Here is a 27,761-nt window from a genome sequence, read left to right on the forward strand (position 1 = left end):
TGAAGCTGGAAACTATCATTCTCAGCAAACTGTTGCAAGGACAGAAAACCAAACACCGCATGTTCTCACTCATAGGTGGGAATTGAACAATGAGAACAGTTGGACACAGGGTGGGGAACATAACCCACTGGGGCCTGTCATGGGGTGGGGAATGGGGGAGGGATAGCATTAGGAGAAATACCGAATGTAAATGATGAGTTAATGGGTGCAGCAAACCTCCATGACACATGTATACATATGTAACAAACCTGCACGTTATGCACATGTACCCTAGAACTTAAAGTATAATAAAAAAGAAAAATAAAACAAATGTTGCATTACCTCTCCTTTTTACTAAGAGAATCCTATCAAAGTTTTTTCATGCTTAGGACGAAACTGGTCTTAAGATCAAACTTCTACTTCTCATAAAGAAAAATAATTGAAAACAGAAGCTGAAAATAGCTGCTTTCTCTCCTGATCACATGTTATTTTGCTGTAAAGAAACTTCTGGACCATCAGCATTTATAAAAGTCACATCTACATTTGCTGATACATTTTTCCTAAAGTTGAGACGAGTTCATGAAGTCCTCACTGTTACATTTTTAAATAATCATGTTTTAGAGAAAGCTGATAAATATCTTTATGGTAATCATGGAATGATACAGTATGGTTATGTTTGTATGTACCAGAATGGGGTAGTCTTCAGACAGATTTGTTTCTTTTCCTTTTGGGAGGTAATATAATCCCAGAGAAGTAAACTGACTAAGAATAAACCTCAGAAGGTTAGGAATGGTCCCAAATTATTATTATTCCCTCCCAGCTTTTTTGTAGTGTTTTATGAATTTCTCATCTGTGACTATTTATTTTATTTCCCCTTTCCTGCTTATATCACTTCTGAAGAATGATGCTCCTTTACTTAAAATTTTTCTACTCACTTTTCATACCTTGCTGCTTGTATACTTATTCTTCTGTTCTTTCTGGAGGAGGAAGGCAGTGAAAAATAGTTTCTCAGAATGTGTTCCTGGGACCAACTGCATCACCTGGAGTATATAAATGCAGATCCCTGGGCCATGCCCCAAAGCTGTTAAATTAACCCCTAAAGATGGGAGCTGAGAATCTGCAATTTTAACAGGCTCCCCAGGTAATTCTTAGGTACATGAAAGTTTGATAGCCATTGGCATAATATTGTAGAACATAGACTTTGAAGGCACCCAGACCTGGGTTTGAATCCTGCTTTTATCACATATTAGTGTCATCTTGGACAAGTTACTTGAGCTCTGCTTACCAGTTTTCTCATCTAGAAACTGAGAAGCAAATAATGTAACTGCTTAAAGGACAAACACTAGAACTAAGTCAGCTCCACTAGTTACTAGCTGTGTTACCTGAAGCAAGTAACTTAATCTCTCTGGGCTATAATTTCTTCATTTATAAAACACAGAAAATAGCCTGCCTAGTAGGTTGTTGGAAGACTTAAAGGGGGATGGGATTTCCCCCCGGGCACATTTGACAATGTCTGGTGATTTTTTTGGTTGTCACAGCTGGGAGGCAGGGGGTAGTTCCAATGTCCAGCCTTAGCAGGTAGAGGCAAGAAGTGCTGTTGTAATCCTGCCATGTGGATAGCCTTCCACAACAAAGAATCACCTGGCCCAAAATGTCAATAGCCCCACTTCTGATAAGCATGGCTTAAAACAGGCACATAATAAGCACTATGTAAATTTTGGCCACAATTATTATTTGCTGTTATGGGACTAATAAGCCTTACTCAGAGTGTTATTGTTTGAAGATATTTAAGCACAGTGCCTAGCATTCGGTAAATGTAGAGATAGTGGGGGTAGCAATTATTATTAGGAAGCCAAATATCTAGAAACACAGTCATTCTATAGCTAGAGCAGCTTCTATTTAAATAAATTTTTTTAGAAATGTATATTATTAATTTTTTTGGTTTGTTTAAGATTTTCAAAAGTAAAATACATCTGTAATCATTAATACCCTACTTTTCAATAAAAGCTATGTTTTTTTCTTCTAACTAAAAGTAGAAGCAGTTTTACTTCTTCATCTTCCCAATCAAGTATGTATTGCTGGGTTTCTGCAGTATGCCAAACTTGTCTTATCTTAACAGTGTGGTGGAAGGAACATGGACGTTAGAGTTGCATGGTATCTATTCAGATCCCAACTCTGCCACCACCTTAGTACCTGTGTAATTTTAGGCAATTGATCTAACTTCTTTCAATCTCAGTTTCCTCATCTGTAAAATGAGAATAATTGTATCTACCTCCTGAAGAGTTTTCATGAATTAAGTGGAAAAATGCACAGCTTGTGCAGTGCTGAGTAGGTATGTTCTGAGTACTTATAGGTCCCATTCCTGCCTTACATCCATTTCCTCAGTCAGCCTGCAACATTTTTTGGAGTTAAGTATATGTAATCATTTCTCAGCATCTCCCTACTCTGACTCAAAGAGCGGAGGGAGTTAAGAGGAAAGTGAAAAAAGGTGCACCGACTTGCTTCTCCATTGCTTCTGGGCATTCGGGAAAAAAGTCCAGGGCCCCAGAAAGGCTGTTCCAAGGATCAGGTGCAATGACTCTCTCCTGTAATCCAAGTACTTTGGGTGGCTGAGGCAGGCGGATTACCTGAGATCAGGAGTTTGAGATCAGCCTGGCCAACATGGCGAAACCCCATCTCTACTAAAAATACAAAATAATTAGCCAGGCATGGTGGCAGGCACCTGTAGTCCCAGCTACTTGGGAGACTGAGGCAGAAGAATCACTTGAACCCGGGAGGCGGAGGTTGCAGTGAGCTGAGATCGTGCCACTGCACTCCAGCCTGGGCCACAGAGTGCTGTCTCAAGAAAAAAAAAGCCAGGCGTGGTGGCTCACACCTGTAATCCCGACATTTTGGGAGGCTGAGGTAGGTGGATCATCTGAGGTCAGGATATCGAGACCAGCCTGACCAACACAGTGAAACCCCGTCTCTACTAAAAATACAAAAATTAGCCAGGCGTGGCAGGCACCTGTCATCCCAGCTGCTTGGGAAACGGAGGTAGGAAAATCGCTTGAACCCGGGAGGCGGAAGTTGCAGTGAGCTGAGATCACACCATTGCACTCCACCCTGGGCGACAAGAGTAAGACTGCGTCTCAAAAAAAAAAAAAGGCCATTCCACATCCTTCCTGGGTTAGTCCCCTTGGAGGCGGCTACGGGTGTTTTCTTCTAATACCTTGCCTTCTCAGGAAATGCATATCAGTATCTCACCCCATTCTTTAGAAGTGAGTTAAGGCCAAAATGGTGATGCTACGGAGCTACTTCTGTTATTGAGAATGTTATTCTTATTGAGAATGGCAACTGTATTTTATTACTGTTTTCCAAAATGTATTGATCTTTTCTGTTAATTTACACAGATGCCATTCTGATTTTGTATTTCATAGGATTTTGAAACTGTAATTTTTCTTAGTATTGTGAAAGTGACAGTGATTTACAGAGGCCTGTGTTTTATATGCTTTGTTGTCTTGCAATCTTGTGCCTTAAAGACACTTTTAATTTGCTATTTGAGTCTGTTTTAAAAAATAAAGTGGATCTGTACAATTTCAGAAAATTAGAGTTCATTCAAGACCTTGCACATGGTTGCCAGTCTTCCCCATCTCGAGACCTAGCTACTTCATTCACACCAGTAAGAGCTACCTTTGTTTGACCAGACTATGTTAGAAATATTAGCAGGAACTCATCAGATATCAGATAAAGGTTAATCTCAGTTCAGGATAAGAAGTTCAATGTTTTCAGTTAAAGACTACAGAAGGCTTAGCAGAAAATTGGAGACACTAGATAGTGATCAGTGGACACACACTTTTCTACCTGAGAATGTCAATGTTTGGAAAGTGTGGCAAAATCAAGTTGATGACCTGGAAACTAAGGATTAAGAAATGTCATATTCGTAGGAGGTCCTAGAGGTAGAGAGACAAAAAGAAATGGGAGTGTTTTGTTTTGTTTTTTCTCCCTTTCAATAGATTACAAAGGTGTGGGATTTGATAACTTTGAACTCTCCTTTTCATGTGTTAATGTAGATCTCACATCTGCAGAGTTCTGTTATCCCCAGCAACCCCAGAAATAAGCAGCTCTGGAAACCAGTAACAAAACCATGACATTTTGTTTCTAATGTGCTTTAGTCTGATTTTTAGGGGTAAAAGGAGGTTTTAAAAGTCACATATTTGCTTATTGGCTGTCGTGGGCAACTAGAGACATGTGTACCTGCTGAAGAGAGCTAACAAATGGAACTCAGAATAACATTTGCCCCAAGAGGCAGGTAGTCTCTAGAAGTCTTTATTGCCCCTTCTGAAGCTGAATGAAGGTGGTTGAATATGAAGATAGGATTGAACTGAAATTGTGGAAATACTTGGATACTTAAAGGCCTTTAACCTGTTCTAATGTGGAATTTTATTTGCCTTTTTAAAAAGTACATTCAGACATTTAACAGAATTTTTACAAAAATCTGTCTTGAACGAATTTGCCAGAAAAAAAAAAAAAGGATTATTTCATTTCATTTGATGGTGTAATGATTAATCCCTACCACCTGGGTAAAACAAGTGAGCTTCCCATAGGAGACAGCTTCTGCAGCTTTGAATTATGTATAAATATGGCCAACTGATGAGATATAACCTTCCAAGGGATTCGTTTATATAACACAAATCTGTAACAATGTAACTGTTTCCTTTGAAAACCTTATATTAATTCTGCATGTTCAGAAAATGATTTGTCTTTGTGGAGATTATGACACGGTTTTTTAAGTATCAGGTCAGACATCCCAAATCTCAATTAAAAACCAGTCATTAATGGAAAGTTGGTTGAAGAATTTAAAGTATAGTCACACATGTGTTGTCTTCCATGTTGTCTGTCTGTGGAAGCAGAAGGAATGCTGAAGGTTCAGGACAAAGAGCAGGCCAAGTCAAGGTTTGACCCAACCTGAAGATCAGGACCTAGATATCAACACCATAGTTATTACAGAAATAGGGGTGTTTCAACATAAATTAAAATAGAAGAAATATAAAAGCCATAACTTCTTCTTAGTGGGCTTTGTCACTTAACAGTTCTGTTTCATAGTAATGAATATCAAATTGTACTTAACCTGAAGAAAATTAGATACACTGGTCATTATTTGCCATTTTAAGACATGTGCTAACATATAGTGTACAAGAAATTCTCACAGATTTCTTGTAATTTTCATTCTAAATAATTTACCATCTGACTCATGGATGAACTGGGGTAAATTTTTATTTTTTCCACTATTTCCTGATGCCATCAAGTTCAGAAAATCAAAGCAATAGGGAAACAGCACCCAGGTTCGAATTCCCGTTTTATTGTTTTCTCCATCACATTAAACATCTCCCAATGAAATGTTGGTAGTAAAACACTTTGTTAGGAGATAAAGCTGATATTTGTGAAGTGTCATTTTAGTATTTGAGTTTTCTGATTTTATGTCCAAATATGGAACATAACAATGGTAAATACCTTTTTTTTTTTTTTTTTTTGAGATGGAGTCTCTCTCTGTTGCCAGGCTGGAGTGTAGTGGCACAATCTTGGCTCACTGCAGCCTCCGCCTTCCAGGTTCAAGCGATTCTGCTGCCTCAGCCTCCCCATACCTGGGAATACAGGCGCCTGCCGCCACGCCCACCTAAGTTTTGTATTTTTAGTAGAGACAGGGTTTCACCACGTTGGCCAGACTAGTCTCGAACTCCTGACCTCAGGTGATCCACCTGCCTCGGCCTCCCAAAGTGCTGGGATTACACGCATGAGCCACCGCACCCAGCCTTAAATTCCCTTACTATATTAATGTGCCTAATGATAAATTAATCAGAGATTTTCCTTTTTTCTTTCTTCCTGAATGATTTGTCGGTTTATATTGTTTATATATAGTGACTGAATCAACCTTCTCTGATACTTTTCTCAATTTTATTTTATTTATTTTATTTATTTATTTATTTATCTTTTTGAGACGGAGTCTCGCTCTGTCGCCCAGGCTGGAGTGCAGTGGCCAGACCTCAGCTCACTGCAAGCTCCGCCTCCCGAGTTTACGCCATTCTCCTGCCTCAGCCTCCCGAGTAGCTGGGACTACAGGCGCCCGCCACCTCGCCCGGCTAGTTTTTTGTATTTTTTTAGTAGAGATGGGGTTTCACCATGTTAGCCAGGATGGTCTCGATCTCCTGACCTCGTGATCTGCCCGCCTCGGCCTCCCAAAGTGCTGGGATTACAGGCTTGAGCCACCACACCCAGCCTCAATTTTATTTTTTAGTCATAGTGTGTTATTATATCTAACCTTGAACTGTGAGAACCTCTCCCTTTTCCCCTGTCTCTCTTTTATCTTTTTTTTTTTTTTTTTTTTTTTTTTTGAGACGGAGTCTTGCTCTGTCGCCGGGGCTGGAGTGCAGTGGCCGGATCTCAGCTCACTGCAAGCTCCGCCTCCTGGGTTCACGCCATTCTCCTGCCTCAGCCTCCCGAGTAGCTGGGACTACAGACGCCCGCCACCTCGCCCGGCTAGTTTTTTGTATTTTTTTTTTTAGTAGAGACGGGGTTTCACAGTGTTCGCCAGGATGGTCTCGATCTCCTGACCTCGTGATCCGCCCGTCTCGGCCTCCCAAAGTGCTGGATTACAGGCTTGAGCCACCACGCCCGGCCTTTTTTTTTTTTTTTTTTTTTTGAGATGGAGTCTCACTCTGTCACCCAGGCTGGAGTGCAGTGACCCAATCTCAGCTCACTGCAACCTCTGCCACCCGAGTTCAAGCAGTTCTCCTGCCTCAGCCTCCTGAGTAGCTGGAATTATAGGCACCTGCCACCACATCCAGCTAATTTTTGTATTTTTAGTAGAGATGGGGTTTCACTATCTTGGCCAGGCTGGTGTTGCACTCCTGACCTCGTAATCCACTCGGCCTCCCAGAGTGCTGGGATTACAGGCGTGAGCCACCGCTCCTGGCCTCTTTTATCATTTTAATCATACAAAGAGCTATTCTTCCTTCAAGCATTAAGACATGACATCTCATTGATGCATTTTTAATATTTCTTACTCCTTTTAGAGACTGCAGTCACTGTAAATGCAGATTAAACATTTTAGCATCCATTTGCAAATCCATGTGATTTTACTTTTATCAACTCTATTTGCATAGGTCTTTAGAGTTGACAATTACTTTAATTGGTGATTTAATTAATACCAGTGCACTTATTTAAAATGTGCTCATGAAAACCAACCTTTATCTGGAATATAGGCTGTGCTGCCTTAGTTTGGAAAGAGTTAATAAAACTAGCTTTCACTTTGCTTGGTTCCCCAAAGGTAATTTGGCACATTTCCCAGACCAAACCAGTAAGGTAAGGGTCAAGGTGCAGTGAGTGATACTAAGGAACAGAATTCAAGCCTTTTCTCATGATTTGCCTAACTTGTAGCTCTCCAGAACTCAGTGGAATCTTTGGTTTATCTGAGTTTCAGAGTATGATTAACAGACTCAAGAAGACCCTGTGAAAATTTCATTTAATGGGGAATTGTGTTAGTGAGCACAGTGGGTGAGTTTTCTAATATTTCTTGCTTTTAAGTATTCATTTTTTATTTTGTGAAGCCCTTCAGAGTACAGAGCTGTGTTATATGTACACATGTGCAGCAGGCCTAGGGAGTTCCTCATAGGTTAATAGCAGCAGCTCTTTCTGTGGTTTTCACTATAACTGAGCTTTGTTGTTAGTAGCCCATTGCCTAGGATGAAAACAGGCAAGTGAGGGTGGAATCATGGGTTCTGAACCCTTCACCAACCCTTTTTGACAAAAGGAAAGGAACACTTTCTTTTAGTAATAACCAGGAGATGGAGACAGAAAAAAGGCAAGAGTAAGTCTGAAGAGATTAGGAGCCAAGAAACAGCTATTGAGGAAACCTCTAAAGCTGACTTTAGAACAAGAACTGTCTGGAGCTTTAACATTTTTTTTTCTTTCAAGCATGTTGGCTGATTGTGTTTTGAGACAGAGTCTTACTCTATTGCTAGGCTGGAGTACAGTGGCGCGATCTCAGCTCACTGCAACCTCCACCTCCCGGGTTCAAGCGATTCTCCTGCCTCAGCCACCCGAGTAGCTGGAACTACAAGCATGCACCACCATGCCCAGCTAATTTTTGTGTTTTCAGCAGAGACAGGGCTACCATGTTGGCCAGGATGGTCTCGATCTCTTGACCTTGTGATCTGCTCACCTCAGCCTCCCAAAGTGCTGGGATTACAGGTGTGAGCTACCGAACCTGGCCAGGGGGCTGATATTTTTAAGGGACTTTATATTTATTGCTTTGAAACTAGAAATGGTTTTTATTAACTTTTGCCAGAAAACATTTTCCCTTCCTTGAAACATGTTGATAACTACTGAGTAATATACACTCTTGACATGAAGTGGTGCCTGAATGTCTTGGAAGTGTCACTTTGTTTTGTCTTCACTAATGCATGGAGATAGAGCCCCCACGTTACCTTGATTTTATGGTGCTCCATATTATGAGAAACCAGCTTTGTGTGGAGCCCCTCTTTTGGGTTAATGACCGCGGGCAGCCCATTCAGAAGAGGCAGTATGCTTTACTGTGTGAGGCCTCCTTTATATATACTAATCTCTTGACTGCTAGAAAAGTGATTCCTTCCAACCACACCACTGTCCCCAAGAGCCAGGTCCCCTAATGGAACTTCCAGCTCATTGCTTATTCCCAGTATAGAGAGACCTCTGGCTCTGTCAGCTTTGAAAGGATATTTTTGAAGTTGTATATCCAGCTGACATCAAGGCTTATTTTTCTGTCCAGGCACATGCATAATTTCCATAATGAAAAATTGATAAGAGGGTACTCCTTTGCCTTTAGATCTACTCCCTTAAATCCACAGGCGATATATGTTCTGATGGCACATGATCAAACAAAGTACCTCTTTTAAAGAAGCTAGTAAATGTCACCATGACTCACTGCCAATTGAAAATCCACAAATAACCTGTAATCATATATGTTTCCTTTCTTTCTTTTTTTCATAAAGAAACCAGGAAAAATAGCTAATGAATGTGTGATAATCTAGGAATACTTTTCAGTGGGCCCAGCAAACTTTAAAGATGCATGAATTCATTTAATTGACAGGTCCATTGAGATTTTCTAACTAGGCCAGTTTTCTCCACCAGCAACAGAATTGACACATTTCAAGCAGACTGGGGAGTGGGGAAGATGGGAAGAAGTAGCTATGAGCATATGAGCAGGCAATAGTAAAACAAGATTGGTCATATACTGGTATGTGGCCAGGAGGATGCTTCAGATTCATTTTAATAAATGAGATTAACTAGACTGCGAACTTTCTTTTCCATTTGCCTTCCCTGCTGCACGCAGACAGGCAAAGGTTGATGCTTCCGTTCTCTTGGCAACAAGACCTCAGTGTACCTACTAAATAATGGCTTAACTTCCTTATATAGATAGTTTAATCTCAACTTTATTCCTGATCCTGATTTAGTAGACGCTTACTATATATAAATTAAAACTATGTAGTAAAGTATTTGATATTTACCATAGTATTAGAGTACTATAATTAGTAAGTATGGTAAATACTTTACTAAATACTTGAGTATATTTGTCTTTAACCAGTTAAACATTCAGCTCCTTCTACCACCAATATCACCACCTCCCACCTAAATAAAATGTTTCACTCCTTGACTGTTATTTTCAAGCTCCCTTGCAGACTACCATACCTGCTCTATCAAATTGGGTTCTCAGTATGTATGAATCAAGGTAAATAGAAGTATCTGCCTAGATGAAGTACTGCCTTATGTTCAGACAAGTGTATTGGGGCTTATGACTTGTTACTGTGACTATAGGACCAGTTATTTACATTTATGGGAAGTATATGCCTTCCATAAATCTAAATTTTAGTAGAATCTTTCAATACCAGTGTGACAAGTGGTCTGATTTGTTTCAGTCACATGACCCATGAAGTAACAGAGGAGTTTTCTCCTCGGGATCCAAGAACTGTTGTTGGGAAGCAAGATGGCGGGGGCTGCACTTCAGTCACAACAGCATTGTCCCTACCTGAACTGGAAAGGGAAGATGGAAAAGACGTTTCAGATCCTATGGACCCGAACCCTTGTAGTGCAACATATAGCAACTTAGGTAAGTGCAAATGTCCAATAAGGAGTATTTAAACTTGACCTTTTTATGTACTAGCCAACAGTTCTGTTTTCTTGGAGAGATGGTTTTTATTGCTCCATGAAGCAGAAGTTAGACCATTGGAGTTATAAATTTTAAGTCACATCAGAAAAAAGTTCTGGTGTTTACTAGGCATGTATTAAACACCTGCAGCCATGAGCTGTGTGCCAAGTGCTAAGGGTTATTAACACTCTGTTTTGAGGGACTCACCTGGGGGGAAAGAAGTGAACTTGTTAATTATTTCAGTGTAATATAAATACTGTGACAGAGATATACATGGTACATTTTTAATACTACACAGAGGAGGGTGTCAAAAGATACCTTTCTGGAGATAATTCCTGAACTGATTTAACTAGTTGACAAAGGGAAGAAAGAATATTCCAATCGGAGGCAACAATGTGAGCAAAATCATGGAGATGCATGTAGGCACCACAAACATTTAGTGTTGCTGAAATGTGAAGTGGAGAGTTAGCCAGTATCATGCATTTCAGACTAAAACCTTAGACTTTTTGCTCTTTGTGATAGTGAGCCATCAAAGGTTTTTAAGCAGAGGAATAACACAATTAGATTTGTTTTTTAAAATATCCACCCTGCAGGCTGCCATGCGAATGCGGATTATTTGGTAGCAGGAAATTTGGTAGTTAGATACTCTTGCAGGACCACACAAAGGGATGAGAAAGGGAGGCCTCAACTAAAATAGTGGGAGGGGGGACAGTAGACAGATTTGAGAGCTATTTAAGAGGAAAAATACACAAGATTGGATAATGTGAAGAGTCTATAATGTATCCCAGATTTCTGACTTGGATCAAGCAGACTCAAGAAAGTAAAGATCCCTGTCATTGGAGTTATTTAGGCAGAGGCTGATGGACCATCTCTCAGAGGTGTTGTGAGGAGGATAATGCACTGCAAAGAGGGTTGAGCTAAATTACTTCAGAGGCACCGGCCAATGCAAAGATTCTTCAATTCTCTGATCATCTTCACTGTTCTTCCTTGAATGCTCAGTGACTTCTTACCTGTCTCCCTTGAGTGCCACACAGTTTCCTTCCTTGTGAAAAGCAAAGCCTGAGGCAGAATAAGGATTTCTCAGTGCTCTTCTTCCATGAAGTCAGGAGAGAGGTGAGTAGCCTGGACTACTATATGCAGAGCACTAGCAAGATTCATACGAACCACTGACCAATCCTTAGACTGTTTGGAAACCAGTGGCATGTATCATTGAAGTATTTTTTACCTCATTTCTCATCTCCTTTCTTCTTTGTCATTTTCCTTTGTCAGATTATTGTAAGGAAAAATAATTCTAACACTAGCTAGTGTATTTGGAAATAAAGGAGTCCCTAAGAAGGCCAGAAGATTATGGTAACACTGTGGGCGATAATACTTTAATATCTCTTTTTGGGAAACTCAATCATAACAACCCACATGCAGTTGAAAATACATTTTGTAAGAAAAAGACTTCCGTTTTAAGTTCCAGAAGCTTTCTGTGATTTGAGAGTAGGGGAAACATACTATAGTTTACCCAAACTGCTATCTTGGATACTGTTTACAAGTGGGAACAGATTTTATCATCAAATAGCTTATTGGACTTTTCCCATTATTTGATATTTTGTGAGGCATATTATAAAATGAAAATTTACTGTTTACTTACTGTATACCCTCAGACAACATATCAGAAATTATAATATCTTCTAGACATTATTACTAAACCAAAATTTCTTTCATGATAGCCTCAGTAAAATATTTAATTTTTACTAGTTGTACCATATTTGATGGCATCTCTATAAATTTTTATTAGCTGACATTAGTTAAAATTATTTTATTTCATCATCTTCTCAGTTATGAAGACTGGTAGAAAAAAAATAAAGCCTTGCCTCTGTGAACATTCTAAGTGCCTTATATATATTAGCTCATTTAATCCTCACAACCATCCTAAGAATTATTATCCCCATTTTTCAGATGAAGAAAGTGAGGCAGAGTGCCTTGCCCAAAGTCACAGAACCAGTAGGAGTTGAACCAGCTGATATCCAGTCCATCTTAGCCACTAGACTTTAATGCCCTTAATCACGAAATTCTTGTAAAATACTGAAGGGCTCCTACTGTTTTCCTTTTTTTTAAAGAAGTCATCTGCTTTCAGACATAAAATTTAAGACTTAAAAAAAATTGTCATCACTTTGCATTCAAAAACTTAAAATGGTTATAGATGCCCTGTCAGAAAGATAGCTTTCTCTCTACCTGTTGCCTTCCTTTTAAAAGTATGTGATGCTGCCAGGCACAGTGGCTCACGCCTGTAATCTCGGCACTTTGGGAAGCCAAGGTGGGCAGATCACTTGAGCTCAGGAATTCAAGACTAGCCTAGGCAACATGGCAAAACCCCATCTCTACAAAAAATACAAAAATTAGCCAAGTGTGGAGGCACGTACCTGTGGTCCCAGCTACTTGGGAGGCTGAGTTGGGATTATCTCTTGAGCCCAGGAGGTCAAGGACACAGTGAGCCGAGATTGCTCCACTACTTTGCAACCTGGGTGACAAAGGGAGACACTGTCTTAAAAAAAAAAAAAAAAAAAGTGATGCCAATAAGATATTGTCCAGTTTTCCTTAAGTGCTCAAGCGTCTATATACTTGACTCTATAGGATATGATACATTATGATACATAGTTGCTTCGTTGGAAAGGTAATAAAGTTAACTCCAATAGTTGTAAGATAGGGGGGTTTTATTTTGTTATTTTTCCTAATGGAACAAGTATTTTAGATGGCATTTGAAACTTTCCTTTTTTAATACTTTCAACAAGTCGTTTGCATGCAGTTTTAAACCACCCCTTTGAGTAATGTTTTATGAATTAAAGGCTTGATAACTTTAAAAAATGGTGTGTTTAAAAACTAAAAGACAGCAAAACCTCCTAATGCAATAGCTTTAGATCATTTTAAATATTCCAGAACCAGTCCATAAAGACCACTTCCTCTTTTTTCTTTTCTTTGTTTCTTTAGTAAGACAGTGGATGGATTGACAGATGTGGAAGAAACTAAGGGAGAAAAATGCAACGCTTACCATCATTTTTACTGTGGAATTTGTTTCTGAAAATTACATTGTGAAGCAGGTTTAGGAAGCAATGTACTATAGCAGGAAAAAAGATAGATTGAGGGGATCAGTGGGATTTAGGTTTCTATCACAGCTGTGTCATTGCCCACCCACCTGCATGATTGTGGGCTGGCTATTTAACATCCCTGAGCTTCAATTTCCTCATCCAAAATGAAGGAATAGTGACATCTGCTTTGTAGGGCTAGTGGCAGAGAAGTACTTGGTACATAGAAGTCCTTACTAGTTGTGAATTCCTTTATTTCTCCCCACAAATATACTCTGCTTTCTCCTTTAAAAATATATATATTTTTTAAATTTTAAATTTTTTTAGAGACAGGGTCTTTCTCTATTGCCCAGGCTGGAGTGCAGTGGTGCTGTCATAGCTCACTGCAACCTCAAACTCCTGGGCTCAAGTGATCCTCCCTTCCCAGCCTCCCAAGTAGCTGGGTCTACAAGAGTGTACCACATACTCAGCTATTTTTTAAATATTTTTTGTAGAGATAGAGTCTCCCTATGTTGCCCAGGCTGGTCTCAAGCTCCTGGCCTCAAGCAATCCTCCAACCTTGGCCTCCCAAAGCACTGGGATTACAAGGGTGAGCCACCATACCTGGCTTCTTTCTCCTTTAAATATGTTAGATATGGTAGCCAGAAAATGTAAAGTGGAAAGGATTTAAAATGCTATTAGATTGCTTAAATAAGCAGAACAACAAAATGTAAATCTAAAAAATTGTGGGCTTCCTGCACAACTCATGACCAAAGATATGAAATGAAAAGCAGACTACAGGATCCCCAAGGTAGCTAACAGGGAACAGAGGAGAGGTGACAAATAGCAACATAGCTGTGCAGATCCAGTTCCTTAAGATCTGCCAATTATAACAAAACAAAGGGACATGGACAATTTGTGTAATTCTCACATTTCTTATACAGTTTTTAAAAACTCCATTAAAAAAAAAAAAAAAAAAACTCAACTGGAATAGGCCTTGATTACCCTCCTTCAGAATCTCCCGTGAGTCCTCTACCCTCGCAGCCATCTTTATTACTTCCACTGTGCTGCAATAGGAGTTGTGATTGAACTATTCCCACAAAGAGCTACTGACTTATGCAACCCGTATATTTTTCTTTTTTACGTTAGGCATCTACCTCCAGGATTAATTTAGATGTCATTCTTCTTGTCCTTAATGTAAATAATGCAAACTTTATTTTGTTCATAACTGAATTAATTATTATTCAATACAGTCACCACTAGCCATGTATGGCTTCTGAAATATAAATTTATAAAGATAAAAATTCATTTCCTCAGTCTCACTAACAACATTTCAAGTGCCTAGTAGCCACATGTAGATAGTAGCTACTGCATTAGTGCAGATATAGAACATTTCCGTTGTTACACAAAGTTCTATTGAACAGCACTGCTTTAAAGAATGTGTTATTTGGGGGATTTATATTGTTTTCTGTGTTGCACAAAAATCACATTGGTCTTTATGCAACTTGACAACTTAAGAAGGTTGCCCCTCACAGAATGGTGATTTTACTCTGGGTGGTGGTCATATAAGATCACTTAATGAACTCTGTTCTGTAACACCTTAACTGACCCCAAGCTGAATTTTATAGGTGTCTGTTGCCCAAAATGATTTCCCAAAGAAGTAGTAAAATTTGTTTGAATCAGACCTCGAACATTTTCCCTATGTTTCTATGTTTATCTCAAAATAGACAGAGATCACTGTTTTTTTAATGTGGCATATTTGACTGCTTTATCAGTCTGCTAAAATCAGGAACATGTAATGAGATAGCTCTCCTTCAATCACTTTGTAACCAAGTACTCATATCTTCTACATTCCTTATAATATCCCCCTTTATTCGACCGATTTTTGGCTTGTTCCTCTTTTTGCATCCCAACGTCCTAGTGCATTATCTAAAACACACAGTAGGTACTAAGAATGTGTTTGAGTGAACGAGCTAAAAATGACTTTTGGATTTGACTTTAGAAGATTACCAGATTAGGAAAATCTGGCTCTTCTCAGGAAAGTTCATCTAGGAAAATTTCAAGCCTATGTGCTCCATTAATCAGCTGGCTTTTCTTTTTCTTATGAGGCTTCGTCCATAGGTTTCCTAATTAAGGAATTATGTAAACCATGCCTCTGTTTCCTTTCTATAGGTCAGCACAAGAAACTGTGCACATTTTCTCATTTTACTTACTTTGAGCATCTCCTTTAGGCTTTGTCCTTCAAATACTGAAAAAAAACACATAAAAGTCTTCTGTCTCCAGAACTTCCTTTGGCATTAATATTGATTGTTAGTGTTAAATTTTAAGGGGTGGATATACTTAAAGGAATGTCATTACTTTGCTGGCCTTGATGTAATTATAGAATAATGTCATTATAAATGCCAGCTTTTAAAAAAAAATTATTCTGAGGATTACATTATCATTCACTCATTTACTCAACAAATAATTATTGAGCAGACATTATTCCACACACTCTATAGCTAATAATCTGAACCAAGGGCTAAAGAATTGCACAGTTTTAGATCATTTAGATGCTTAAAAAAAAACTGAGGTTGAGAGCTTTGAACATTTGTTTGAGCAGTTGTACTTCCTAAAATTGTAATTATTTCTGTTTAAAAAGAAATCATACACTCTGTCCCGAAGTTAGCTGCATTCCCATTTAAAAATAGTTTTTCATATACTGGAATTAGTTGAGAGAGTGCAGTATTTAAATTACATAGATAAATTACCCCCAAATAAATAATCTCTGTTTTTAGAGCGGTTTCCACTAATGAGGACTTACAAAAATTAAGTCAGCCAGCTGCTATACCGCTGACGTTCTTTAAAGTGGTCTTTGTATCTGTTTATTTGAGGCTAAACCCAAAATGGTCTTTGGAAATCAGATTTGTCTTATTGTTTGGCATGAAGTTGATATCCCCTGTGATTTGCCAGTTGTTGCTTATATTTGACTATGGTAAGCCTCAGCACAGTAATAATGCCTAGGTAGATTAGGCCCCTTCCTCCTAAGCTGCTGATGCCTGCTGGAGGGGGATGATGCCCTGAGCGCTAGGTTCAGCCAATGCGAGACCCTGTTCATTTAACAAGGCTGTTGCACAGTGATGGTGTGTAGCATCTATGTTTATAAACTCTACGTATTCCCCGCTATGCACTAGTGGAGGTGATGGTTCTTATTTTGTCTTCTCCCTTCTCTTTCTCATCTGTATTACTTGTTTTGAGCCCTGGGGAGAAAATTAGGGATGAAGATTGAAATTACAGTTTAAATAGGAGATAATTTCTATTTATTTGGGCTTTAATGCTTTTATTCAGCAAACATTTGTTGAACACCAGCTATCTCCCTGGTACCAGGCTAAGTGCTGGGAATACTAATGTATTTTTCAAGGACTTCTGATCTTTGGGAAAGATAGACATGGAACTGGACTCTTAGGAGCATGATAGTTGCTGTGATGCAGATATTTAAAGGTTTAATGAAAGCCTCTTCTTGGAGGAGTCTGGAAGAGGGTCACAAAAGGCATATCTTTTGCTTGTAGCAAATGGAGAGCCACTGAAGAATTTTGAATAGAGGCACAATCAGGATTGTTTTTAAAGATTCTAGGAGCTACCTATGAGATGACAGGAGGCAGAGAGATCAACCAGGAAATCATGCTACTCCTACACAAGCGGGTCATTATTAGTGTTCTTTATCCCCAGCACCCTAAGACTGTAATGATTACCTACCAGGTCATAAGCAAACATTTGCTTGCTTTCCAGAACATGATATAGGGCCCGTCAGTCTGAAGACTTTTTTTTTTTTTTTTTTGAGATGGAGTCTCACTCTGTAGCCCAAGCTGGAGTACAGTGGCATGATCATGGCTCACTGCAACCTCCATCTCTCAGGTTCAAGCGACTTTCATGCCTCAGCCTCCCGAGTAGCTGGGACTACAGGCACATGCCACCACACCCGGCTAATTTTTTGTATTTTAGTAGAGACGGGATTTCATCATGTTGCCCAGGGTGGTCTCCAACTTCTGAGCTCAGGCGATCCGCCCACTTTGACCTCCCAAAGTGCTGGGATTATAGGCATGAGCCACCGCACCCAGCCTGAAGACATTCTTAAGTGGGGAGAAAGTAAAGAGGTAGATTATGGAAGTTCAGAAAAAGAGAAAAGTAAGTTTTGAGTGTGGTTTAGTCAAACGTATTTGTCCAAAAGAGTTTTTTTAGCATATAGCAAGGCAGGATTTAGAACACAATCTATTTTTTTCTGCTTAGAGCACTGGTATGCCACAGAAATGTGGAGTATGTGATGTTATATTAGGCCTGCTGAAAGCTGAGCTTGGTGTCTGGTCCCATGGGCTTGAGAGGAATGTGCAGGATTAAAAGTTTAAAATAAAAACAGCTAAGATACCAAGCTTTTAAAACATTGACCGAAATGATTGGAATTCAGTTAGGAGAACTTGTCTTTCTTGGAGGAAAAAAACTAGAAGCACAAACCAGTTTTAGACTTAGGAGAATGGCTTGACCTACTTGCATGGGCTGTGGAATGTTTGTGGTTTCATTTGGAACGCGTAAGTTTCTGATTCTCATGTGGAAATCTCCTTAGCTCCCAGGAGATCATATCCTGCTATTTTGGGAAGAGAAGCCACGTTACTTATCTTTATTTCCTTGCTACCTTGGCTATCCATTTCCATTTTGAATTGATGACCAACTCTGTTGACTCTGTCCCTCAGTCCAGCAGCCACTTACTTCACACCTGCTGTGTGCCTTAGATCACATCAGGTTCTGAGGGGATGTAAAAACACACTTTATAAAAGGCCAAAAATGCTCTAGTAGAGCAAAAAATGCTAAGAAGCGATGGCTTCCAGTTTGAGGTGGAGGAGTAGAGAGTAGGGAAGGCTTCAGTTGGTAAGTGCCATTTGAGCTAGGCCAAGGACAGACACCCAAGCTAAGGCAAAAATGTAAGAATAAAAACATGGAACATATTAACAGGAAATGAGTGATTCGTAGGAAGGGTTGATGAAAAATAGTGGTAGATAAGACAGAGAGCCTTGACCAACTTGCTGAGGAGTTTGAACTTTATTCTCTGGCTGGCAGAAAGTCACATGATCAGCCATTCTTCACCTCCTCTGATAAGCGTTAAAGAGCTGCTGATGATGATAGACCTTCTCTCCCTTGTCAGTTCTGAGGTTATAAAAGAAAAAAAGGTACTTTTGGAATTCTCCGTTTATCTCGTGTCCGTGATTATTTTTGTTTCTTCTAATTTGGAGAAATGGGTAGAACATGGCTCTTATAGGGCCCACATTGGAACAGGTAAAGCCTGTTATAGGGCCCACATTGGAACAAGTAAGAATAGGTTCATGTTCTAGTTTTTTTATGTATTCCATTCTGCTCTCAGCCCAGATTCTTTGCTTGGTCTTGGGTACACAGATGAGACACAGTCCATTCCCTCAATGAGCAAACCAGTAGGGCATTCAGGAAGGAACACAAGTCAAGGGTTGTAAGTGCTTAAAGAGAAATATTCACAGGGTCTATCTGAGGGCCCAAGAAAGGTCAATTCTGGGGAGTGGAGTAAGAAATATTCCCCAGAAGCAGAATGTTTAAAGATGAGAGGAGTGGGAAACTATTCTCGGAAGAGGATCAGCATGAGCAAAAACACTAGACACAAAGGAAGCATAAAATTGCCAAGAATGCTGGAGAAACCACAAGTAGTTTGGTGGCTCTGCCTTAGGATATAAGAGGAAATACAATGAGAAACAAGTATACCAGGGCCAGATCATGAAAGCCTCACTTTCTGTGCTTGAAGATTTGAACTTGATCTTTAGGAAAGAATTTTTTAAAGCAGAGAAGTGTCATGATCAGCTTTGGTGTTTGAAAAACATCTCTCTAGTGGCTTGTGTGGTGAGGGAGGTAAAACTGGAGACAGCAATAATAGGAGATTATCACAGTTGTCTGGCAAGGATGATAGGGCCTGAGCTGGTGCAATTCACTGCTTCTAACCTTCTCCATGGTGCTTCATCTCTGTAAGGTCTAGTTCAGCAACTGAAAAATTAGGATTTATTACAAAGCATACTTCTGTCATCTTGTAAATAAACCATGGTCTGACATCTCACATTAGCCAAGAGAAAATAGGGCTGGAACAGCTTTGGGAAGGAGACCCCACCATCACAGGAAATATTCAGTAAATGCCAAGCCCCTACATGCTTGGTTAAGAGCACAGAGGAATGAGAAGGTAAGACTGAAAACTGAATTGATGGTTGTTTCTAAGAATGGATTGTTGATTTGCTTTATTGAGATATAATTTATATTCCATAAAATTCACCCTCCTAAAGTGTGCAGTTCAGTTAGTTTTAGTATATTCACAGAATTTTGCAAGCATCACTGATGTCTAATTTCAGAGCATTTTCATCATCCCAGACAGAAATCCATTAGCAGTCACTGTCCATTCTTCCCTTCCCCCAGCCCCTTACAACTGCTAATCTACTTTCTGTCTCTATGACTTTATATATTTCTGGAAATTTCATATAAGTGGAATCATATAATATGTGGTCATTTTTGACTGACTTCTCTCACTTAGTATAACATTTTCAAGGTTTTTCCATGTTGTAGCATACATCAGTACTTCACTCCTCTTAGGCCTGAATAATAGTTAATTGTATACCACATATAATTTATCCATTCATCAGGTGATGGACATCTGGTTTGTTTCTACTTTTTGGCTATTATAAATGTGCCGCTTGTGAACATTTGTATATTAAGTTTTGGTGGACATGTTTTCAGTTGTCTTGGGTATATACATACCCAGGAGTCGAAATGCTGGGTCAAATAGTAACTGTATGTTTAACTTTTTGAGGAACTACCAAAATATTTTCCAAGGTGGTGGCACCATTTTAGATTCCTACTAGCAATGTATAAACATTGACTTTCTCCACATCCTCACCAACACTTGCCTGTGTGTTTTATTACAGCTAACCTAGTAGATATGAAATGATGTCTCAGTTTGCAGTTACCTCATGAGTGATGATGCTGAACATCTTTCCACATGCACTGGCCATTTATATATTTTCTTCGAAGAAATAGCTATGCAAATCTTTTACCCATTTTTACTTGGGTTGTTTATCTTTTTCAAAAGAGTTCCATATATTTTCTGAATTTAAGTCTCTTATCAGTTATGTAATTTGAACATATTTTCTCCCATTCTGTGAGTTGTCTTTTTTACTTTCTTGAAGATGTCCTTTGAAGCATAAAAGTTTATCATTTTTATTGACTTCCAATCTACTTTTTCTCTTGTTACTTATACTTTAGGTATCATATCTAAGAAACCATTGCCTAACCCAAGGTTGCAAAGATTTATTCCTACTTTTTTTCTAAGAGTTTTTTAGTTTTAGCTCTTATATTTAAATTTTTCATACATTTTTAGTTAAGTTTTGTGTATAGTGTGAGGTAGGGATTCAATTTCATTTTTTGCTTGAAACTGTTCTTTCCATGTTGGATTGTTTTGACAATCTTGTCAAAAATCAATTGGCCTTAAATATAAGGGTTCACTTCTGCACTCTCAAGTATATTTCTTTCATCTATATTCTGTTCTTACACCAGTACCACATACTCTTTTTTTTTTTTTTTTACATTCTATACCTCCTCATTTATTTAAAAATAAATAATTATACAATAGATAAGTGATGTCATTTTCTATGTTCTTGTGTGTGAATATTTTTATTTTTATTTTTATTTTTATTTTTTTTCTTTTTTTTTTTTTTATTATACTTTAAGTTCTAGGGTACATGTGCATGACGTTTATATCATGTATAACTCCCCAATGCAATCCCTCCCTCCTCCCCCTCCCCATGATAGGCCCCAGTGTGTGATGTTCCCCTTCCCGAGTCCAAGTGATCTCATTGTTCAGTTCCCACCTATGAGTGAGAACATGCGGTGTTTGGTTTTCTCTTCTTGTGATAGTTTGCTAAGAATGATGGTTTCCAGCTGCATCCATGTCCCTACAAAGGATGCAAACTCATCCTTTTTGATGGCTGCATAGTATTCCATGGTGTATATGTGCCACATTTTCTTAATCCAGTCTGTCACAGATGGACATTTGGGTTGATTCCAAGTCTTTGCTATTGTGAATAGTGCCGCAATAAACATACGTGTGCATGTGTCTTTGTAGTAGAGTAATTTATAATCCTTTGGGTATATACCCAGTAGTGGGATGGCTGGGTCATATGGTACATCTAGTTCTAGATCCTTGAGGAATCGCCATACTGTTTTCCATAATGGTTGAACTAGTTTACAATCCCACCAACAGTGTAAAAGTGTTCCTATTTCTCCACATCCTCTCCAACACCTGTTGTTTCCTGACTTCTTAATGATTGCCATTCTAACTGGTGTGAGATGGTATCTCATTGTGGTTTTGATTTGCATTTCTCTGATGGCGAGTGATGATGAGCATTTTTTCATGTGTCTGTTGGCTGTATGGATGTCTTCTTTTGAGAAATGTCTGTTCATATCCTTTGCCCACTTTTTGATGGGGTTGTTTGTTTTTTTCTTGTATATTTGTTTGAGTTCTTTGTAGATTCTGGATATTAGCCCTTTGTCAGATGAGTAGGTTGCAAAAATTTTTTCCCATTCTGTAGGTTGCCTGTTCACTCTGATGGTAGTTTCTTTAGCTGTGCAAAAGCTCTTTAGTTTAATTAGATCCCATGTGTCAATTTTTGCTTTTGCTGCCGTTGCTTTTGGTGTTTTAGACATGAAGTCCTTGCCCATGCCTATGTCCTGAATGGTACTACCTAGATTTTCTTCTAGGGTTTTTATGGTATTAGGTCTAACATTTAAGTCTCTAATCCATCTTGAATTAATTTTCGTATAAGGGGTAAGGAAAGGATCCAGTTTCAGCTTTCTACTTATGGCTAGCCAATTTTCCCAGCACCATTTATTAAATAGGGAATCCTTTCCCCATTTCTTGTTTCTCTCAGGTTTGTCAAAGATCAGATGGCTGTAGATGTGTGGTATTATTTCTGAGGACTCTGTTCTGTTCCATTGGTCTATATCTCTGTTGTGGTACCAGTACCATGCTGTTTTGGTTACTGTAGCCTTGTAGTATAGTTTGAAGTCAGGTAGCGTGACGCCTCCAGCTTTGTCCTTTTGACTTAGGATTGTCTTGGCAATGCGGGCTCTTTTTTGGTTCCATATGAACTTTAAAGCAGTTTTTTCCAATTCTGTGAAGAAAGTCATTGGTAGCTTGATGGGGATGGCATTGAATCTATAAATCACCTTGGGCAGTATGGCCATTTTCACGATATTGATTCTTCCTATCCATGAGCATGGTATGTTCTTCCATTTGTTTGTGTCCTCTTTGATTTCACTGAGCAGTGGTTTGTAGTTCTCCTTGAAGAGGTCCTTTACATCCCTTGTAAGCTGGATTCCTAGGTATTTTATTCTCTTTGAAGCAATTGTGAATGGAAGTTCATTCCTGATTTGGCTCTCTGCTTGTCTGTTACTGGTGTATAAGAATGCTTGTGATTTTTGCACATTAATTTTGTATCCTGAGACTTTGCTGAAGTTGCTTATCAGCTTAAGGAGATTTTGGGCTGAGATGATGGGGTTTTCTAAATATACAATCATGTCATCTGCAAACAGGGACAATTTGACTCTTCTTTTCCTAACTGGATACCCTTGATTTCTTTCTCTTGCCTGATTGCCCTAGCCAGAACTTCCAACACTATGTTGAATAGGAGTGGTGAGAGAGGGCATCCCTGTCTTGTGCCAGTTTTCAAAGGGAATTTTTCCAGTTTTTGCCCATTCAGTATGATATTAGCTATGGGTTTGTCATAAATAGCTCTTATTATTTTGAGGTACGTTCCATCAATACCAAATTTATTGAGCGTTTTTAGCATAAAGGGCTGTTGAATTTTGTCAAAAGCCTTTTCTGCATCTATTGAGATAATTATGTGGTTCTTGTCTTTGGTTCTGTTTATATGCTGGATTATGTTTATTGATTTGCGAATGTTGAACCAGCCTTGCATCCCAGGGATGAAGCCCACTTGATCATGGTGGATAAGCTTTTTGATGTGCTGCTGAATCCGGTTTGCCAGTATTTTATTGATTTTTGCATCGATGTTCATCAGGGATATTGGTCTAAAATTCTCTTTTTTTGTTGTGTCTCTGCCAGGCTTTGGTATCAGGATGATGTTGGCCTCATAAAAAGAGTTAGGGAGGATTCCCTCTTTTTCTATTGATTGAAATAGTTTCAGAAGGAATGGTACCAGCTCCTCCTTGTACCTCTGGTAGAATTCAGCTGTGAATCCATCTGGTCCTGGACTTTTTTTGGTGGGTAGGCTATTAATTGTTGCCTCAATTTCAGAGCCTGCTATTGGTCTATTCAGGGATTCAACTTCTTCCTGGTTTAGTCTTGGGAGAGTGTAAGTGTCCAGGAAATTATCCATTTCTTCTAGATTTTCTAGTTGATTTGCGTAGAGGCATTTATTCTCTGATGGTTGTTTGTATTTCTGTGGGGTCGGTGGTGATATCCCCTTTATCATTTTTTATTGCGTCTATTTGATTCTTCTCTCTTTTCTTCTTTATTAGTCTAGCTAGCGGTCTGTCAATTTTGTTGATCTTTTCAAAAAACCAACTCCTGGATTCATTGATTTTTTGGAGGGTTTTTTGTGTCTCTATCTCCTTCAGTTCTGCTCTGATCTTAGTTATTTCTTGCCTTCTGCTAGCTTTTGAATGTGTTTGCTCTTGCCTCTCTAGTTCTTTTAATTGTGATGTTAGAGTGTCAATTTTAGATCTCTCCTGCTTTCTCTTGTGGGCATTTAGTGCTATAAATTTCCCTCTACACACTGCTTTAAATGTGTCCCAGAGATTCTGGTATGTTGTATCTTTGTTCTCATTGGTTTCAAAGAACATCTTTATTTCTGCTTTCATTTCGTTATGTACCCAGTAGTCATTCAGGAGCAGGTTGTTCAGTTTCCATGTAGTTGAGCGGTTTTGATTGAGTTTCTTAGTCCTGAGTTCTAGTTTGATTGCACTGTGGTCTGAGAGACAGTTTGTTATAATTTCAGTTCTTGTACATTTGCTGAGGAGTGCTTTACTTCCAATTATGTGGTCAATTTTGGAATAAGTGCGATGTGGTGCTGAGAAGAATGTATATTCTGTTGATTTGGGGTGGAGAGTTCTATAGATGTCTATTAGGTCCGCTTGGTGCAGAGATGAGTTCAATTCCTGGATATCCTTGTTAACTTTCTGTCTCGTTGATCTGTCTAATGTTGACAGTGGAGTGTTGAAGTCTCCCATTATTATTGTATGGGAGTCTAAGTCTCTTTGTAGGTCTCTAAGGACTTGCTTTATGAATCTGGGTGCTCCTGTATTGGGTGCATAGATATTTAGGAGAGTTAGCTCTTCCTGTTGAATTGATCCCTTTACCATTATGTAATGGCCTTCTTTGTCTCTTTTGATCTTTGATGGTTTAAAGTCTGTTTTATCAGAGACTAGGATTGCAACCCCTGCTTTTTTTTGTTCTCCATTTGCTTGGTAGATCTTCCTCCATCCCTTTATTTTGAGCCTATGTATGTCTCTGCATGTGAGATGGGTCTCCTGAATACAGCAGACTGATGGGTCTTGACTCTTTATCCAGTTTGCCAGTCTGTGTCTTTTAATTGGAGCATTTAGTCCATTGACATTTAAGGTTAATATTGTTATGTGTGAACTTGATCCTGTCATTATGATATTAACTGGTTATTTTGCTCGTTAGTTGATGCAGTTTCTTCCTAGCTTCGATGGTCTTTACATTTTGGCATGTTTTTGCAATGGCTGGTACGGTTGTTCCTTTCCATGTTTAGGGCTTCCTTCAGGGTCTCTTGTAAGGCAGGCCTGGTGGTGACAAAATCTCTAAGCATTTGCTTATCTGTAAAGAATTTTATTTCTCCTTCACTGATGAAGCTTAGTTTGGCTGGATATGAAATTCTGGGTTGAAAATTCTTTTCTTTAAGAACGTTGAATATTGGCCCCCACTCTCTTCTGGCTTGTAGAGTTTCTGCCGAGAGGTCTGCTGTTATTCTGATGGGCTTCCCTTTGTGGGTAACCCGACCTTTCTCTCTGGCTGCCCTTAAGATTTTTTCTTTCATTTCAACTTTGGTGAATCTGGCAATTATGTGTCTTGGAGTTGCTCTTCTGGAGGAGTATCTTTGTGGCGTTCTCTGTATTTCCTGAATTTGAATGTTGGCCTGCCCTACTAGGTTGGGGAAGTTCTCCTGGATGATATCCTGAAGAGTGTTTTCCAACTTGGTTCCATTTTCCCCCTCACTTTCAGGCACCCCAATCAGACGTAGATTTGGTCTTTTTACATAATCCCATACTTCTTGCAGGCTTTGTTCATTTCTTTTTCTTCTTTTTTCTTTTGGTTTTCTCTTCTCGCTTCATTTCATTCATTTGATCCTCAATCGCTGATACTCTTTCTTCCAGTTGATCGAGTCGGTTACCGAAGCTTGTGCATTTGTCACGTATTTCTCGTGTCATGGTTTTCATCTCTGTCATTTCGTTTATGATCTTCTCTGCATTAATTAGTCTAGCTGTCAATTCTTCCACTTTTTTTTCAAGATTTTTAGTTTCTTTGCGCTGGGTACGTAATTCCTCCTTTAGCTCTGAGAGGTTTGATGGACTGAAGCCTTCTTCTCTCATCTCGTCAAAGTCATTCTCTGACCAGCTTTGATCCGTTGCTGGCGATGGGCTGCGCTCCTTTGCAGGGGGAGATGCGCTCTTATTTTTTGAATTTCCAGCTTTTCTGCCCTGCTTCTTCCCCATCTTTGTGGTTTTATCTGTCTCTGGACTTTGATGATGGTGACGTACTGATGGGGTTTTGGTATAGGTGTCCTTCCTGTTTGATAGTTTTCCGTCTGACAGTCAGAAGGAGTGTCTGTTGGTCTGTTAGAGATTGCTTGAGGTCCACTCCAGACCCTGTTTGCCTGGGTATCAGCAGCAGAGGTTGCCGAAGATAGAATATTGCTGAACAGCGAGTGTACCTGTCTGATTCTTTCTTTGGAAGTTTCCTCTCAGGGGTGACGCCACCCTGTGAGGTGTGGGGTATCAGACTGCCCCTAGTGGGGGATGTCTCCCAGCTAGGCTACTCAGGGGTCAGGGACCCACCTGAGCAGGCAGTCTGTCCGTTCTCAGATCTCAACCTCCGCGTTAGGAGATCCACGGCTCTCCCCAAAGCTGTCAGACAGAGTCGTTCGGGTCTGCAGCGGCCCCGCTCTTTCCCCTAATGGACTGCAGCTGTGCGCTGTCTGCAGAGGTAGAGTCTACAGAGACAGGCAGGCTTCCTTGAGCTGCTGTGAGCTCCACCCAGTTCGAGCTTCCCAGCGGCTTTGTTTACCTACTTAAGCCTCAGCAATGGTGGGCGCCCCTCCCCCAGCCTCGCTGCTGCCTTGCGGATAGATCGCCGCAGACTGCTGTGTTAGCAGTGAGGGAGGCTCCGTGGGCGTGGGACCCTCCCGGCCAGGTGTGGGATATATTCTCCTGGTGTGCCTGTTTCCTTAAAGCGCAGTATTGGGGTGGGAGTTACCCGATTTTCCAGGTGTTGTGTGTCTCAGTTCCCCTGGCTAGGAAAAGGGATTTCCTTCCCCCTTGCGCTTCCAGGTGAGGCGATGCCTCGCCCTGCTTCAGCTCACGCTGGTCAGGCTGCAGCAGCTGACCAGCACCGATTGTCCGGCACTCCCTAGAGAGATGACCCCAGTACCTCAGTTGAAAATGCAGAAATCACCGGTCTTCTGTGTCGCTCGCGCTGGGAGTTGGAGACTGGAGCTGTTCCTATTCGGCCATCTTGCTCCGCCCCCGAATCTCATACTCTTGATTACTATAATTTTGTAATAACTTGGAATAGGAAAGTGTATTATTCTTTTTAAGGAATTTGACTACTCTAGGTTTCTTGTATTTCCATATGAATTTTAGGATGAGCCTGCCAGTTTCTGCAAGAAGTCTAGCTGGAATTTTGATAGGAATTATATTAAATCTGTAGATCAATTTAGGGAATATTTCCATTTTAACAATATAAAGTCTCCGATCCATGAGCATAAGATGTCTTTCCATTTGCTTTTTAGTTTCAGCAATGCTTTATAGTTTTCAAAGTACAAGTCTTACACTAGTTTTGTTAGGTTTATTTCTGGTTACTTTATCCTTTTTGATGGTGTCATAAATAGAATTGTCTTCTTAATTTTATTTTGGATCATTCATTTATAATGTATAGAAATGAATTGGTTTTTGTATGCTGATCTTGTATCCTGTAATCTTGCTGAACTGGTATATTCATTCTAATAGTTTTTTTGTGTGTCGATTCCCTATGTTTCTCAATATACAGGATTGTATTATCTGTGAATGAAGAGAGTTTTACTTTCCTCTTTCCAATCTGGATGTCTTTATCTCTTTTTCTTTCCTAATATCCCTGACTAGAACCTCCTGTACAACGTAGAATAGAAATGGGCGAGGTGCGGTGGTTCATACCTGTAATCCCATCACTTTGGGAGGCCAAGGCAGGCAGATCACTTGAGCTCAGGAGTTTGAGACCAACCTGGGCAACATGGCGAAAC

The 27,761-nt window shown here is 39.6% G+C and overlaps 1 protein-coding gene across 2 annotated transcripts in view; it reads left to right on the forward strand.

The window, feature by feature from the left end:
- PEAK1 (pseudopodium enriched atypical kinase 1) overlaps positions 1-27,761 on the forward strand; it is a 317,451-nt gene that overhangs the window by 256,727 nt on the left and 32,963 nt on the right. For both annotated transcript variants that reach the window (XM_033189293.1, XM_033189292.1), the window contains one exon: positions 9,912-10,102. In XM_033189293.1, coding sequence (XP_033045184.1) covers positions 9,912-10,102 — 191 coding nt within the window. The remainder of the gene's footprint in view (positions 1-9,911; positions 10,103-27,761) is intronic.

This window comes from Trachypithecus francoisi, unplaced genomic scaffold (genome assembly GCF_009764315.1).
Source record: "Trachypithecus francoisi isolate TF-2019V2 unplaced genomic scaffold, Tfra_2.0 Lachesis_group3, whole genome shotgun sequence".
Classification (NCBI taxonomy): Eukaryota; Metazoa; Chordata; class Mammalia; order Primates; family Cercopithecidae; genus Trachypithecus; species Trachypithecus francoisi.